The following is a 15,589-nucleotide window of genomic DNA, read 5'->3' on the forward strand; positions in this document are numbered from 1 at the left end:
CATGGATGCTTTTCTGACTCTTATTGGCATATGTTGGTTCAGTCTTGCAGCTTCTGGGCATAGTCTCTGTAGTGGGTGATCTCTGCCTCCTGTCACATGGTGATGCCTCTCTCCTGGTGTCAGCTCTCTTTATAAGGCCTCCAGCAGTATGGATTAAGACTCAGCCTCATTCTGTTGGGCCAGACCTTTACTAAAATTAACATCTTCAAGAGGTCCTATTTACAATGGGTTCACACCCACAAGAATGCAGATGAAGATTAAGAACATGTGTTTGTTGGGGTACATAATTCAACCTACCACAATATCCTTCTATTCAAGGTAGTTGGTAATTTAAGTCATAAGAATATTCTTTTCTCCCATCTGAAACCCCAAAAGGTACAAGAATTACATTTTTGTAATCATTTAAAACATGTTTTGCACAGATAATAACTCTTTAGTCTTGAGAATCACCACCTCTTATCATTCCAAAACAGGGGATGCTCTAAGAACCACAGACCCAAAATGTAAGGGGGGTGGAGTTTCAGTAAGAGGAAGAGCTTTCATAATTGCCCTATTTTCATTAGAGTGCTTCTTTCTTGACACCTGAGGGGTAAGGCAGGCTGGAGACAACCTCCTTTGGGTATCTTCCCATCTTCCATCATTTGGGAATTCCTAGCAGGACCAGGGCAGGGTCCAGGGTGGAAGGGGCAGGGAATGAACAATTCATGCAAGTGTGGGTCTGGGTTTAGGCATATATTCTCTTCAGCATGGATTTACTCTTCCCTGCCTCTTTCTGTCAGAGTTTAAGATCCAGAGGACTGAGATCATAATGTGGATATCCTGGGTAAAAGGAGGCAATTGTCTAGAGAATCTGCTCTGTTTAAATACAACTCACCCTTCTCCTCCCATTCCTTGTCCTCCCAACCTCTATTTCCAAATCAAAAACATTCCTTCAAGGAAAAAGGTACACAATGATAGGTATACCAGGTGGGAAAAGGCTGAGAGAATCATGCAGCAAAGAAGCAAAGATGGAGAGGGAATCCTGGGCAGCCACTTTTCTTGTTACCCATCACTGTTTGCCCTGTGGTGTTGGCAGTTGGATGAACACAGCCCCTTAATTAGGATTCTCTTCTCTGACCCTGTCCTGTATCTTTAAATGATTCTTTGAGTGCTCTGAGTCAAAAGGTTAAAGGAACAAGCCAGATTATGAGCTTTTGTTAAAGGATGATCATCTTTAAACAGAATCTTTGGTATCAATGTAAATATACTATAGAGCAAAGTGCAGAGATTTTCTTTTCAAACTTTATCTTTTCAGCCTTGCAAAGCCCTAATTCGTATCTTTCCTTAGATTCAAACTCCAGGAAGGTATTCTTACTGTTCCTGGATCACCTCTACCACCATCTCTTCACTGGAGAGTCTTCTGAATGGCTAAACAACATCTCCTCCCATGATCTTTCCCATATAATGCCTCCCTTTTGTGATTATTCCCATTCCATCTTCCCCAGCCACTTATCTGGGCATCTATGCATCTGTGAGGTAGTAGAAAGTAGCTGAAGTTCAGGCTTGTTCAGCTGTTACCCATCACTTGTCAATCAGAGAAATCAAATTATTTGATTGAATGAGTTGTGCTTTAATAGTTAGAAGAAAGCTGCACCCTCCAGTAATGCTGAAGAGGATTGATTTCATTTCTTTCCAGCTTCTAACCTGAAAAAAAAAACAAGAAGAACATCATGATATTCAGAAGGTCTTTACATTTATAGAGGGGCTTCTTCCTACAACAGAAGTCCTGACATCTCTGTATAGAAAAAATCTCACAAAAGCATGGTGAGAATATTGTGTTATCTCAGAGGAGTAGCCTCAAGTAACCTTTACTTTCTTCTTAGTATTTTTATATTATGAAGATGTTGTATGTAAAAAGAATTAGGAAAAAAAATCAATCTCTTTCCAATGTATAGGAAAAGTTATTGTTTTCAAAAATCACATAGAACCCCTCAGACAAATATCACTATTAGCTTTTTCTAATGTGAGTTATGGAGATTACTATTCTCTCTTAAAGAGTTTAGGACAAAAAGGGAAAGTACATTCTATTTCTATTCTATAAAAAATAAGCTTCCAACAGACAGTAACAGTAACTAAAAGGGGGTTCCCTTAACTTCTGAATACCACCACCCTACCCCAATACCCCACCCTTCCCTATCAGGCTCACCTCATTCACAGGGATCAGAATACTGAATTGTTGCCTGCTCGTCTGTAAAATGAAATGATGCATACTATTACATCGAGGGACTCATACATGCAGAGAAATGCTTTGTAAAACACACTGCTTTTGCTCGTTCCAGAGGATCCTTACAGTTTATGAGCATATTCAGAATTACAATGAGGTTTTGATCACTAATATTTGCATGCTTGTGATAAATCAGAAATAAAATGATCCAGCAAGTTATTAATCACAGCAAAAATATTAAGAATAGTCTGCCCTCAGAGAAAGACTCAGATGGTCCACATTGTTCTTCTGGTCTATGGACTGTATCATATAAAGTGTCTCTAGTGTGGAAGATTATTTTAAAATGGCATTAAATTGTATTAAAATGTTGTAGAAGATCAGATAATGTAGTTATGTGTTGCTTTGTTTAGGAAGGAGTGTTAGTGAAATTAAGAGAGATATCATGGAGAATGAGGCAGAAATACATTGGGAGATGCATGTAATGTCTCAGCTGGTGGTGACTCAGCCCTCACCTGGCAGATAGTAGTCATAGACTTTGATGGCTGCTGGTTTCAAGTTGGTGACCAACACATTTTGGCTGATGGTGAAAGTATATGTCTGAGTCTCCTTACTAAGCTGTGGGGAAGAAAGAAGATACATCACATTAAAACCAAAATGAAAATAATGTTATATGTAACGTGGAGACTAAAAGACCCTGCTTTCTTTACACAGATTTTCTGAAACCCTTCTATAAAACCCTTCTGCCCATGCCAGTCTTAAAGATATTGCCTCCTGCTGGCTTCCTGACTCTTTCTTCTTACCCTACAGCTCCCTAGTGCTCCTGCAAAAAGGTTACCTCTGTCCATGGTCCTCTCCTTAACCCACGGTTCCTCCATCAATTTAGTCGAAGTATCCAAAGGAATAGAGACTTCTATTTCACTTAAAAGTTTCTGTCTCCTTATTGGTTCTCTCTCCCTTCATTCAGGTCTCTGATCAAATGATACCTCCTCAGAGAGACCTTCCCTGATCATCTTATTTTAAATAGCTACATTTCTGACTTACCCCCACCATCACTTTGATTCCCCTTATCCTGCCTCCTGCATAGTACTTATTACTAAAGAGTGTATGTGTGTGTATATGTATGTGTATAATATTTTTCAACTTGCATGTTGTCTGTCTCTCCACTAGAATATCAGCTCCATGAGAGTAGGAACCATGTCTATCTTTTTTACTATCGCAACTCCATCCCTTAGAAGAGTGCCTGGCATATACTGATTGCTCAACAAATATTTGTTGAATAAATGAGTAAATGGAGAATCTAAGAAAATTGCATAAATTAATCAAATATAACAAGAAAATAAGATTCATGATTTAAATTTAGGTATTGGGTTTTAAACACCCAATTGGAAGGAATTTCCAAAGTTCTCCAGGTACATTGGTTCTCAAAGTGTGGTCTGGGAACTCCTAGGGATCCCTGAGACTGTGTCAGGAGGTCTGTAAGGTCAAAATTACTTTCAGAGTAATACTAAATATTATTTGTTTTTGTCCACTCTGATTCTCTTACGAATGTACAAAGGAGTTATTCAGAGGCTATTTAATGGGTGGTATTGCAACATGTCGAATGCACAATCAGAAAGGAGAATTCAATTCTCTTCTATCAAGCCAAATACCAGAGACTTGCAAAAATGTATGATAATGTTGCCATTCTAATAAAAATATAGTTATTTTCCTAAAATATATTACTTGTATTAAGATTTAATGAGTTTATGGTTGTTGTTATAAAATAAATTAATAAATATTTATATGTTTTCAATTTTAATTTCTACTGTGATAAATGTTAAATGATATAATCGACATAACCAAAAGCTCATTGAGATCTTCAGTAATTTAAGAACATAAAGGGTCCTGAAACCAAAAATTTTAGAACCACAGTTATTGTTTATCATTTGGTTATCATAAAGATTTGACATAATGACATTTTTTCTTAAAAAAAAAAAGTTGATGCCAGTATTCAGCATCTAGTTATGTTTTACTATGAAAATGCTTTATCAAAATCTGAATTTAGTGCCTTCATGTCAATGCCTCCAAGATCCCTCTCTCCCCTCCTCAACTTCCCCCCAAGAAATATTTTCCTTCTGAACACATACTTTGGAAAAATAAAATGGTTGAGAAATAAGGAAACAGAAAGAAGTTTATTAAGAGTCAAGGTGGATGTGATAAAAAAGAAAAGAATGAGGAAATATATGCATGGAGATGAGAAGGGCAGAGCAAAGGAGATAAGACACAAAAGGAGAAAAGTTGAAAGATTGGAGACACTATTCAGCATGATTTTATAAACACAGTTTTGAAGATTAGAATAACTGGTTTCTGTTATAGGAAGTATTCAACATGAGAAAGAAATTTAGAATATATCACAAGAGATATGAGATGCAAGGGTAACAAACTCTTTTGGTAACATTTGTTGTTACCAAAGTGCCAAAAGAAAACAAGAACTAAAGGGGAGACTTTGGGGAAGACGGCGGAGTAGATAGTTCCAGGACACAGTCCTCCCAACAAAACAACTTTTAAACAGGCAGGAACTGTCTGAAACAACTATTTTGAAACTCCAGAGTCCAGAAGAACACTGTACAGCATCCAGAGAAGAGCAGGAGGAAAAGGCTGATAAATTATGGTAAATAACTGGAAATTGTTCTCTCTGCACAGCGGCTACCAGCACTATCCCCCACTCTCACTGCAGGCCACCAGAAGGTCCAGTCCCTGCTAGCTGCTGCTGACAAAAAGAGGCATAAAAATACTCTTTCCCAAGAATAGGGGTGGGCATGGCTGATCACTGAACACGGCTTTTGGTGATCACAGCTTTTGATAAGAATTCGGATCACTGGGTCCCAGCTCTGAGGGCAGCTATTATTTTAAACTGTCCCAGAAAAAGGTGGCAGCAGCAATTGCTTCAATCTGCCCTGGACAAAAAGGTGGTGGCAGCCATTGTATCCACCCTCCCAGACAGGGTGGAGGTAGTAGAGATTTGAAGATGCAGGGCCTCTTTAGGGGCTGCAGGGGACAGTTAGCTGAAGGGCTGCATTTGCTGGGCAGACCAGGAAAGCTCAGCTTTGGGGAGCCCGAGAAGCTTTTGGTGCCCTTCTGGACCCCCTCCACAGGGCAACTTGGAGCCAGTCTGCAACCCCTTCATAGGTCCCTTGCCCTTTTTGACTGGGAAAGACTGAAATGTGAAAGTCGTCCCCAGGATGGCACTCCTCCCAGAATTTGCATTCCAGGCAAAAGCAGCAGAGACAATGAAAGGAGTGTAAAAAACTATATAGGTGTACAGTCTGGGACAAAAGCCTTCCAGCTGCAGATACCTGGGAAACAGAGGGGACAACCAAACTTCTGTAAACAGGAGAATACCAAAACAAACAACAATCAAAAGCCCAGGACCAGACAGAGGCCCAGAAAGACAAAGAAAACCTTGCACAGTGCATTCACCTTGGGTGCAGCCACTGTGGAGGACAGTTTGGTGGTTCCCCAGAAAGCTCAGTATAGAACTACCATATGACCAGAAATCCCACTACTAGGTATATACCCAAAAGAATTGAAAGCAGGGACTTGAACAGTCATTTGCACACCAATGTTCATAGCAACATTATTCTCAATTGCCAGAAATGGAAGCAACCCAAGTGTCCATCAACTGATAAATGGATAAGCAAAATGTGGTATATACACACAGTGGAATATTATCCAGCTGTAAAAAGGAATGAAGTCCTGATACATGTAAGAACATGGATGAACCTTGAAGACATCATTTTGAGTGACACAAGCCAGACAAAAGGACAAATACTGTATGATCTCACTGATTTGAAACAATTAGAATAAGCAAACTCAAAGAGTCAGAATTTAGTATAAAGGTTACCAGGGGATGGGGTTGGTATAAGGAACAAGAAGTTAAGGGTTAAAATATACAGGGTTCCTATTTGGAATGATGGAAATGTCTTGGTAATGGATGGTGGTGATGGTAACACAATACTGTGAATGCTATTAACAGCAGTGAACTACATATCTGAATGCGATTCAAGGGGGATATGTTAGATTGTATATACGGTAACAGAATACAAATTTTTTTTAAAAAATCCATGGAACTACACTACAAAAACAGTGAACCTAAGTAAAACCATGGACTTTATTTAATAGCATAATTACAAAAATATGTTATCATCAGTTATAGTAAATGTTGCACACCAAAGCAGTGTGTGGGTGGTGAGGGAGTATATGAGGTTCCAGTGTTTTATGTGTAATTGTTCTGTAAATCCAAAACTTCTCTAATAAAGGGGGAAAACAAAGAACTGAAGGAAACCAGGAAGATGATAGATGAGCACAAAGAGACTATCAACAGAGAGATGGAAATTGTGAAAAAGAACCAAACAAAGCTGAAGACCATAGTAACAGAAATTAAAAATTCCCTGGGGTCAGAGGGAGTCAACAGCAGATTGGAGCTGGCAGAAGAGTCAATGAATTGGAAGATGACTATCGAAATCAGCCAGTCTGAGGACCAGAGGGAAGAAAGAATGAAGAAAACTGAATAGAACCTGAGGAATCTGTGGGACACCATCAAGCATAACAATCAAGCAAGCCTCAGTCACCTTATCTATAAGGACTGTTATTGTGAGCCTCCAATGAGATGGCTGCCCAGAAACTTTGCAAAGTTCTAAACCGCAATATCATGATTATAAACTTGTTCTTGATGGGCTTACCAGAGTTATCTCAAAAGAAACCGTAAGGGATCACGCAAAATAAGAAACCCCTTGATCCCTGAGAGATAAGAATCCACAGTGAGATGAATGGACTGATATTAGGCAGGGGGATGGAAATGGTCGTTACTAACAATACTAATGGTAGTAAATTTTAATTTGGGATACTGATGTTTGTTGGTTATAAAATAAGGTTACTTTAGTTCCTTGTGTTGAGTAGAACATGATGTAAATAGGCATTGTAATAACTTTTAGAACCTTAACTAGTCTTTGAAAAATGTCTTTTTCTATAAACAATAAATCTAATTAATATTAACATTAACATACTATCAATAGCTAATGTTTATTGAGGGCTTGCTCTGTACCAGGCACATTTTGAAATATTTTACACATTTTAAAACATTTAATTCTTTTAATAACTCTATGAGATAGATATTAGTTTTACCACTATCCATCCCCATCCTGAGGAAACAGACTTTCAACAAGTCCAGGTTTATATAGGCAATGGTAGAACCAAGATTTTAGCCCAGCAGTCCAGCTTCAGAGCCTCTGCTGTTAACCACTATGTTACGCTCTCTAAACCTGCACTATCTCACAAGGCTATTGAGCATCTGAGATGTGGCCAGTCAAAACTGAGATGTGCTATAAGTGTACAATACATACCAAATTTTGAATATATAGCACAGAAAAAGATATCTCATTAATACACAGTGAAATGAAAATATTTTGGTTACATAAGGTTAAATAAAATAAAACACTAAAATTACTTTCACTTTGTCTCTTTTTTACTTTTTTTAATGTGGCTACAAGAAACCTTTAAATGACACAAATGGCTTGCATTAGAAATCCATTGGACAGTGCTGCTCTAGCGGTATGCCAGGGTGTTTTATGTTATACCAGCATGGAGGTAGCACGAAGGGATCTCTCAGATCCCTCATCCCTGTGTATGTGACACTAGTGCACATACTATACATTTGGAGGGAGTGGCAAAGATACAGAAACAATCAAGCTCTTTGGTCCAGTTCCTGAATACCTACCTCTTCCAAATAAATGTTAAGTGTGTCAGTTCCAGTTTCAACCTTCTTCACCAATGGTTGCTGAAGGAGCTGAATAAGAAAGGGAAAAAAAGGAGACTAAGAGCCAGATCCTTCCCTGGATAATCTTCCAAATCTCTGTCATGATCAAGGAAACAATATATACTGTTAAAAAATATATCTGATATACCTTTGCAGCCCATTTAAATCATCCAGCTGTGAGTTGTACATATATACATACATATATTTATTTATTTATTTATTTATTTATTTATTTATTTATTTAATGATGCCTATTTCACAAGCTTTTCGATGATAATGTTAGGTCCCATGGGGGCTAGTTAAAAAACGACAACAGAAGCAACTTACTAACTTGCTGGTGCCCTCCACAGGACTGAATCCGGATAGCATCTTCACCTCCACAATGGCCATATTGGAAGAGGTGCGACTCCCCACATAACTAGCACAGGAAGAAGCAAATCTGTGAGAGCCAATATTTCCTCTCTCAGCACACACAATACACACACACACATACATATGCACATCCCAGCTAAGTTCCTATATCCAGATGCCCTGCCCCCTCAATCCCAGCTTCCCACCACTCTACTTCCTCACCTGGTGTGGATAGTGAGAGTCAAGGATCGAGGTGGGGTAGGTTCGTCACATCTAGTTTTTCCCACTTCCACACTAAGATCAAAAGTCTCCAGATTTTTAGGAGGGAGAATGTTGTATCTGAGCACTGTCTGGTAGGAGGAAATGGATAACCATATCAGAGTTGGAAAGAACTTTAGAGACTGTACGCTTCAAACCACTTTCCTAACAAATAAGATACAGCGATGGAAGGTTCTGCTTGAGGTGAAGATGTCCTCAGGTTCTTCTTCTCAACCTACACCCTTTCTCATGTATCTCTGCTTACCTGCACATAGACACAGCCCTGGCCTGAAGCTTCCAAGGTATACACTCCAGGAATATTGGGAAGAGTCTTCTGCTGAAATAACAACCGGTTGGCAGCCTGCACACTGAAAGTATGCTGGAAATTCTCAGTTGATTTTACAACCAGACTGACATCCTCAGACAGCACGTAGGCAATAGTGGCATATTTGGCAAGAGCTTGGAGAGCCACTACAGTATCCTGTGGGGGAAAAAAGCATGTGCATAACACTTTGTGAGACATTGGAATTAACCTCAAACAAACCTAAAACTCCCACATCTGGTTGTTGTTAACTGGTTTGGATTTTACTCCTTATAAGTATCTAAAGAACCACATTCATCTCTCCTGGGGAAACTGACATAGAAATCATAATGTCTTGCTTGTATAGTAAATCACCATCAGCAAGTTAATGTTGAACATCCATAGGTCACTTGGCTAATGTTTTCATTTTCAGAAACCAAGCCTAACTTCATATTGGGCTATTGCTAGAAGCAAATGGATAACTAACTGTTCAGTATATATGTTCAGCTTCCTTATTTGGGGGAGAAAATAGCAGTAACTCTATTGCCCTAGAAACTGTACAATCTATGAAGTTATTTAAGTGTGTAATGATCTTCTCTGTCACAGTTGGGGTGAATATCAAGGGCTCTGTGAAAAAGCCTTCCTTTGCAGGCCAAGGCTTTTTAGGCATTATTCCATGTGGCAATTTTTCTTCATCTGGGAATAAGACAGCTCACAAAATGTTCACATAACTTGAACCTCTGCATTCTGAAAGCATGATTTATATAAATTACAATTAGGAGACAGAAAAAAAGAATGAGCTATTCAGCAAAATTATCATATCTTGCTGTGTGTACTGAGAATTTCTACATACTTAACACTTTGTAAAATATCAATTACAGAATAAAGGAACTCCACTTCTTTTCATCCAAAAGGAAAAAGAACAGTTGTATTTAGATGTCACCATTGTCATACAAAATAGGAAGACAGGTCACCCGCTCTGGGAAGTTCTGTGCTAGTTATATCTGTGCAGCTCAACCACCTACAAACAACTTTTTTTTTAGAGAGAAGTTGTAGGTTTTACAGAAGTATCATGCATAAAATAAAGGGTTACCATATACCACCCTATTATTAACACCTTGCATTTGTGTGGTACATTTGTTACAATTGATGAAAGCACATTTTTATAATTGTACTATTAACTATAGCCCATGGTTTAACTTACGGTTCACTATTTGTGTTGTGAAGTTCCATGGACTTTTAAAAAATTTTTATTCTATTAAAATATATATAACCTAAAGTTTTCCCTTTTAACCACATTCAAATATACAATTCAATGTTGTTAATTATGTTCACAATGTTGTGCTATCATCACCACCATCCATTACCAAAACTTTCCATCATCCCAAATAGAAACTGTGTACATTTTAATTCCCTGTTCCCTATCCCCACCCTGTCCCCTGGTAACCTATATTCTAGATTCTGACTTTATGAGTTTTCCTATTCTAATTATTTCACATCAGTGAGATTATACAATATTTGCACTTTTGTGTCTGGCTTATTTCATTCAACATGATGTCTTCAAATTTCATCCATGTTTTCGCATTTATCAGAACTTTATTCTTTTTATGGCTGAGTAACATTCCATTGTGTGTATATACAACATTTTGTTTATCCATTCATTGGTTGATGGACACTTGGGTTGCTTCCATCTTTTGGCAATAGTGAATAACTTCAGTGTACAAACATCTGTTCGAGCCCCTGCTTTCAATTCTTTTGGGTATATACAGGAAGTAGGATTGCTGGGCCATATGTTAATTCTGTACTTAACTTTCTGAGGAACTGCCAAACTGTCTTCCACAGTGACTGCACCATTTTACACTCCCACCAGCAAGGAATGAGTGTTTCTATTTCTCCACATCTTCTCCAAACACCTGTAATGTTGTTTTTTAAATAGTAGACATTCTAGTGTGTGTGAAATGGTATCTCATTGTGGTTTTGATTTGTATTTTCCTAAGACTAATGATTTTGAGCATCTCTTCATGTGATTTTTGGTCATTTGTATATCATTGGAGAAATGTTTATTCAAGTCTTTTGCCAATGTTTAAATTGGGTTGTTTGTCTTTTTGCTGTTGATTTAAGGAATTTCTTTATATATTCCAGACATTAAATCCTTTCATATATGTGTTTTCCAAATATTTTCTCCCATTGTGTAGGTTTTCATTTTACTTTCATGAAAAAGACCTTTGAGGAACAAAAGTTTTAAATTTTGATGAGGTCTCATTTGTCTATTTTTTTCCTTTGTTACTTGTGCTTTGTGTGTAAGGTCTAAGAAACCACTGCCTAATACAATGTTCTGGAGATGCCTCCCTACATTTTCTTCTAAGAGCTTTTATTGCTTTGGTTCTTATAGTTATATTTGATCCATTTTGAGTTGATTTCTTTATATGACATGAGGTAAGAGTCTATCTTCATTCTTTTACAAGTGGAGAGGCAATTTCCCCAGAATCATTTGTTGAAGAAACTATTCTTTCTAAATTCAGTGGTTTTTGCCACTTTGTAAAAAATCAACTTGCCATAAGTGTGAGGGTTGATTTCTGAACTCTCAATTCAATTCCATTGGTCTATATCGCCGCCCTTGGGCTAGTACCATGCTGTTTTTATTACTGTGGCTTTGTAATAAGTTTTAAGATCAGCAAGTGTGAGTCCTCCAACTTCATTCTTCTTTTTCAAGATGGCTTTGGCTATTCAGGGTCCCTTATCCTGCCATATAAATTTGATGGTTGGCTTTACCGTTTGTGCAAAGAATGTTGTTGGAATTTTTATTGAGATTATGTTGAATCTGTAAATCACTTTGGGTAGAACTGACATCTTAACAACATTTACGAACATGGAACTTCCTTCCATTTATTTGGGTCTTCTTTAATTTCTTTTAGCAATGTTTTACAGTTTTCTGTGTGCAAGTCCTTGACATCCTTGGTTAGATCTATTCCTAGACATTTGATTTTTTTAGTTGCTATTATTAATAGAATTTTTTTCTTGATTTCTTCTTCATTACTCTTGGGTTTTGATCTTGTTCCTGCCACTTTATTGAACTCATTTAATAGCTCTAGGAGCTTTTTTTTTCCCCCCAGAATTTTCCGTATATAGAATCATGTCATATGCAAATAGGGAATGTTTTACTTATTCCTTTCCAATTTGGATGCCTTTTATTTCTTTTTCTTGCCCAATTACTCTGGCTAGAACTTCCAGTACAATGTTAAAAACCAGTGGTGACAGTGGGAATCCTTGTCTTATTCTTGATCTTAGAGGAAAAGCTTTTAGTCTTTCACCATTAAGTAGGATGTTGCCTGTGAGCTTTTCATATATGCCCTTTATGTTGAGGAAGTTTCCTTCTATTCCTAATGTTCTAAGTGTTTTTATCAAGAAGGGGTGCTGGATTTTGTCAAATGCCTTTTCTGCATCAATTGAGATGATCTTCTGATTTTTTTCCTTCATTCTGTTAATGTGGTATATTACATTGATTGATATTACATCAATTGATTTTCTTATGTTGAACCAATCCTGAATATCAGGGATAAATCGCACTTTATCATGGTGTATAATTCTCTTAATATGCTGTTGGATTTGGCTTGGTAGTATTTTGTTAAGGATTTTTGCATCATATTCATAAGAGATATTTGTCTGTAATTTTCTTTTCTTGTGGTATCTTTATCTGGCTTTGGTATGAGGATGATGTTGGCCTTGTAGAATGAATTGTGGAGTGTTCCCTCCTCTTCAATTTTTTGAAAGAGTTTGAGCAAAATTGAGCAGAAGCTTCTTGGAACGTTTGGTAGAATTCACCAGTGAAGCCATCTGGTCCTGGGCTTTCTTTTTTGAGAGGCTTTTGATTACTGATTCAATTTCTTTACTAGTAATTGGTCTGTTGAGATCTTCTATTTTTTCTTGAGTCAGTATAGGTTCTATGCCAATTTAATTTATTGGCATACAGTTGGTTGTAGTATCCTCTTACTGTCCTTTTTATTTCAGTGGGGTCAGTAGTAATGTCCCCTTTTTCATTTCTGATTTTCATTATATGTATCCTGTCCCTTTTTCTATTTGTCAGTCTAGCTAAAGTTTTGTTAATTTTATTCATTTTTCCAAAGAACCAACTTTTGGTTTTGTTGAGTCTCTCTAGTTTCTTTTTTTTCTCTATTTCATTTATCTCCACTCTAATCTTTGTTATTTCCTTCCTTCTGCTCACTTGGGGTATAGTTTGTTCTTCACTTTCTAGTTCTTCCAGTTTTTAAGTTAAGTCTCTGGTTTGAAATCTTTCTTCTTTATAAATGTAGGCATTTAGAGCTATAAATTTCCTTCTCAGCCCTATCTTTGCCGCATTCTATAAATTTTGGTATGTTGTATACCCTTTTCATTTGCCTCAAGATATTTCCTAATTTTGCTTCTGATTTCCTCTTCAAATCATTGGTTGTTTAATTTCCACTTATTTATTTATTTATTAATAATTGTTTATTTATTTAATAATTAAATACTTTATTAATATAATTATTATATATAATAATATATAATGTTATATATCAATTATATAATTAAGTAATATAATTAATTATAATAAATATATAATTAAATATATAATAAATAATAAATATACAATTAATTAATATAATTATTTAATTACTATAATATGCTAAAATTACTATAATTATTTAAGCAATTGTTTTATTAATTAATTATTAATTATTTGATTAATAAATAATTTAATTATTTATTGATAATTCTATATTTAATTCCACTTATTTATTAAACAACCCATTGGTTGTTTAATTTCCACTTATTTTCCATTGTTTAATTTCCACTTATATGTGAATTTTCCATTTTTCCCTCTGTTATTGATATCTAGCTTCATTCTATTGTGGTTAGAGAAGATACATTGTATGAATTAATATTTTTTAATTTATTAAGATTTGTTTTGTGACCTAATATATAGTTAATCCTGGACAATGATCCATGTACACTCGAGAAGAATGTGTATTTTCTTGTTGTTGGGTGAAATGTTCTACAGAGTATTGTTCAAGTTTTATAGCTCCTTATTGAAATTCTGACTAGATGTTCTACCCATTATTTAAAGTGGTATATTAAAGTCTCCTACTATTAATGTAGAACTATGTCTCCCTTCAGATTGGTCAGTATTTGCTTCAGATATTTTGAGATCCTGTTGTTAGGTGCATGTATATTTATAATTGTTACATCTTCTTGTTGAAATGACCCCTTTATCAGTATATGACTGTTTTTGTCCTTCATAACAGTTTTTTACTTAAAGTCTATTTTATCTGATATTATTATAGCTACCCCAGCTCTCCTTTGATTACCAGTTGCATCCTTTCACTTTTAAAGTACTTATGTCTTAGAATTTAAGGTGAGTCTTTTGTAAATAGCATACGATTGGGTTATTCTTTTTAAATTCATTCTGCCAATCTCTGCCTTTTGACTAGAGAGTTTAATCCATTTACATTTAGTCATTACTGATAATGCTGAACTTTCTTTTGCCATTTTGCTGTTTATTCTTTGTCAGTCTTGTACCTTTTTTGTCCCTCAATTCTTCTGCTCATGCCTGCATTCATATTTATTTTATTTTTCGTACTGTACCATATTGAGTCCTTTATCATTTCTTATTGGGTATATTTTTCATGTATTTTCCTTGTGGTTACCATGGGGTTAAAATTTAACATCCTAAATATGTAACACTCCTATTTGATTTGCTACCAACTTGACTTCAATAGCACACATACACTGTTCCTGTACCCCTCACTAATCCCCACCTTTTTTTGTACTTGTTACAAATTATAACTTTGTATATTGTACATCCCAAACCACAGAATTATCAACACTTTTTATTCACTTGCATTTTAGCATCTGTAGGAAGAGGTGGAGTTACATACCAAAAAAATACAATACAATAGTACTGGCATTCATATTTACCCAAAAGTCTACTTTTACTGAAGGTCTTCATTTCTTTATGCCATTTGGAACCCTGTCTAGTGTCCTTTCCTTTCAGTCTGAAGAACTCCCTTTAGCATTATCTGTAGGGCAGATCTCATGGTGATAAACTCCCTCAGCTTTTGTTTTTCTAGAAATGCCTTAATATCCCATTCATTTTTTGAAAGAAAGTCTTGCTGGTTATAAAATTCTTGGTTGGTGATTGTTTTCTTTCAACACTTTAACTGTTTCAACCCACTGCATTCTTTCCTTCATGGTTTCTGATGAGAAGTCAGCACTTAATTTAATTGGTGCTCCCTTGTCCATAGTATGTTGCTTTTCTCTTGGAGCTTTCAGAACTCTCTTCTTGTCCTTTGCATTTGACAGTTTGATCAGTATGTGACAGGGAATATTTTTGTTCAAGTTTATACTTTTGATGTTCTCTGGTCTTCTTGGATGTGCATATTCATGTCTTTTGCTAAGTGTAGGCAGTTTTCTGTCATTATTTCTTTGAATATTCATTCTACCCCTTTCTCTCTTCTTCTGGAACTCCCCATAATTGCTTACATTGGTAAGCTTAATAATGTCCCAGAGGTCTCTTAGGCTATTTTTGCTATCTATAATTCTTTTTTTTTTACCTTGCTCCTCAGCCTGACTCATTTCAAGTGTCTTGTCTTCATGTTTGATGATTCTTTCTTCTGGCAGCTCCAATCTGTTATTGAAACCCTGG

The 15,589-nt window shown here is 36.2% G+C and overlaps 1 protein-coding gene across 1 annotated transcript in view; it reads right to left on the minus strand.

The window, feature by feature from the left end:
- Nucleotides 1-1,588: 1,588 nt before the first annotated feature.
- A2ML1 (alpha-2-macroglobulin like 1) overlaps nt 1,589-15,589 on the minus strand; it is a 42,684-nt gene continuing 28,683 nt past the window's right edge. Inside the window, 7 exon segments of the mRNA XM_037847215.1 lie at nt 1,589-1,683; nt 2,186-2,227; nt 2,716-2,818; nt 7,959-8,027; nt 8,325-8,415; nt 8,571-8,698; nt 8,872-9,087. Coding sequence (XP_037703143.1) covers nt 2,187-2,227; nt 2,716-2,818; nt 7,959-8,027; nt 8,325-8,415; nt 8,571-8,698; nt 8,872-9,087 — 648 coding nt within the window. The 3' untranslated portion in view covers nt 1,589-1,683; nt 2,186.

Source organism: Choloepus didactylus, chromosome 8 (assembly GCF_015220235.1).
Source record: "Choloepus didactylus isolate mChoDid1 chromosome 8, mChoDid1.pri, whole genome shotgun sequence".
NCBI classification, from domain to species: Eukaryota; Metazoa; Chordata; class Mammalia; order Pilosa; family Megalonychidae; genus Choloepus; species Choloepus didactylus.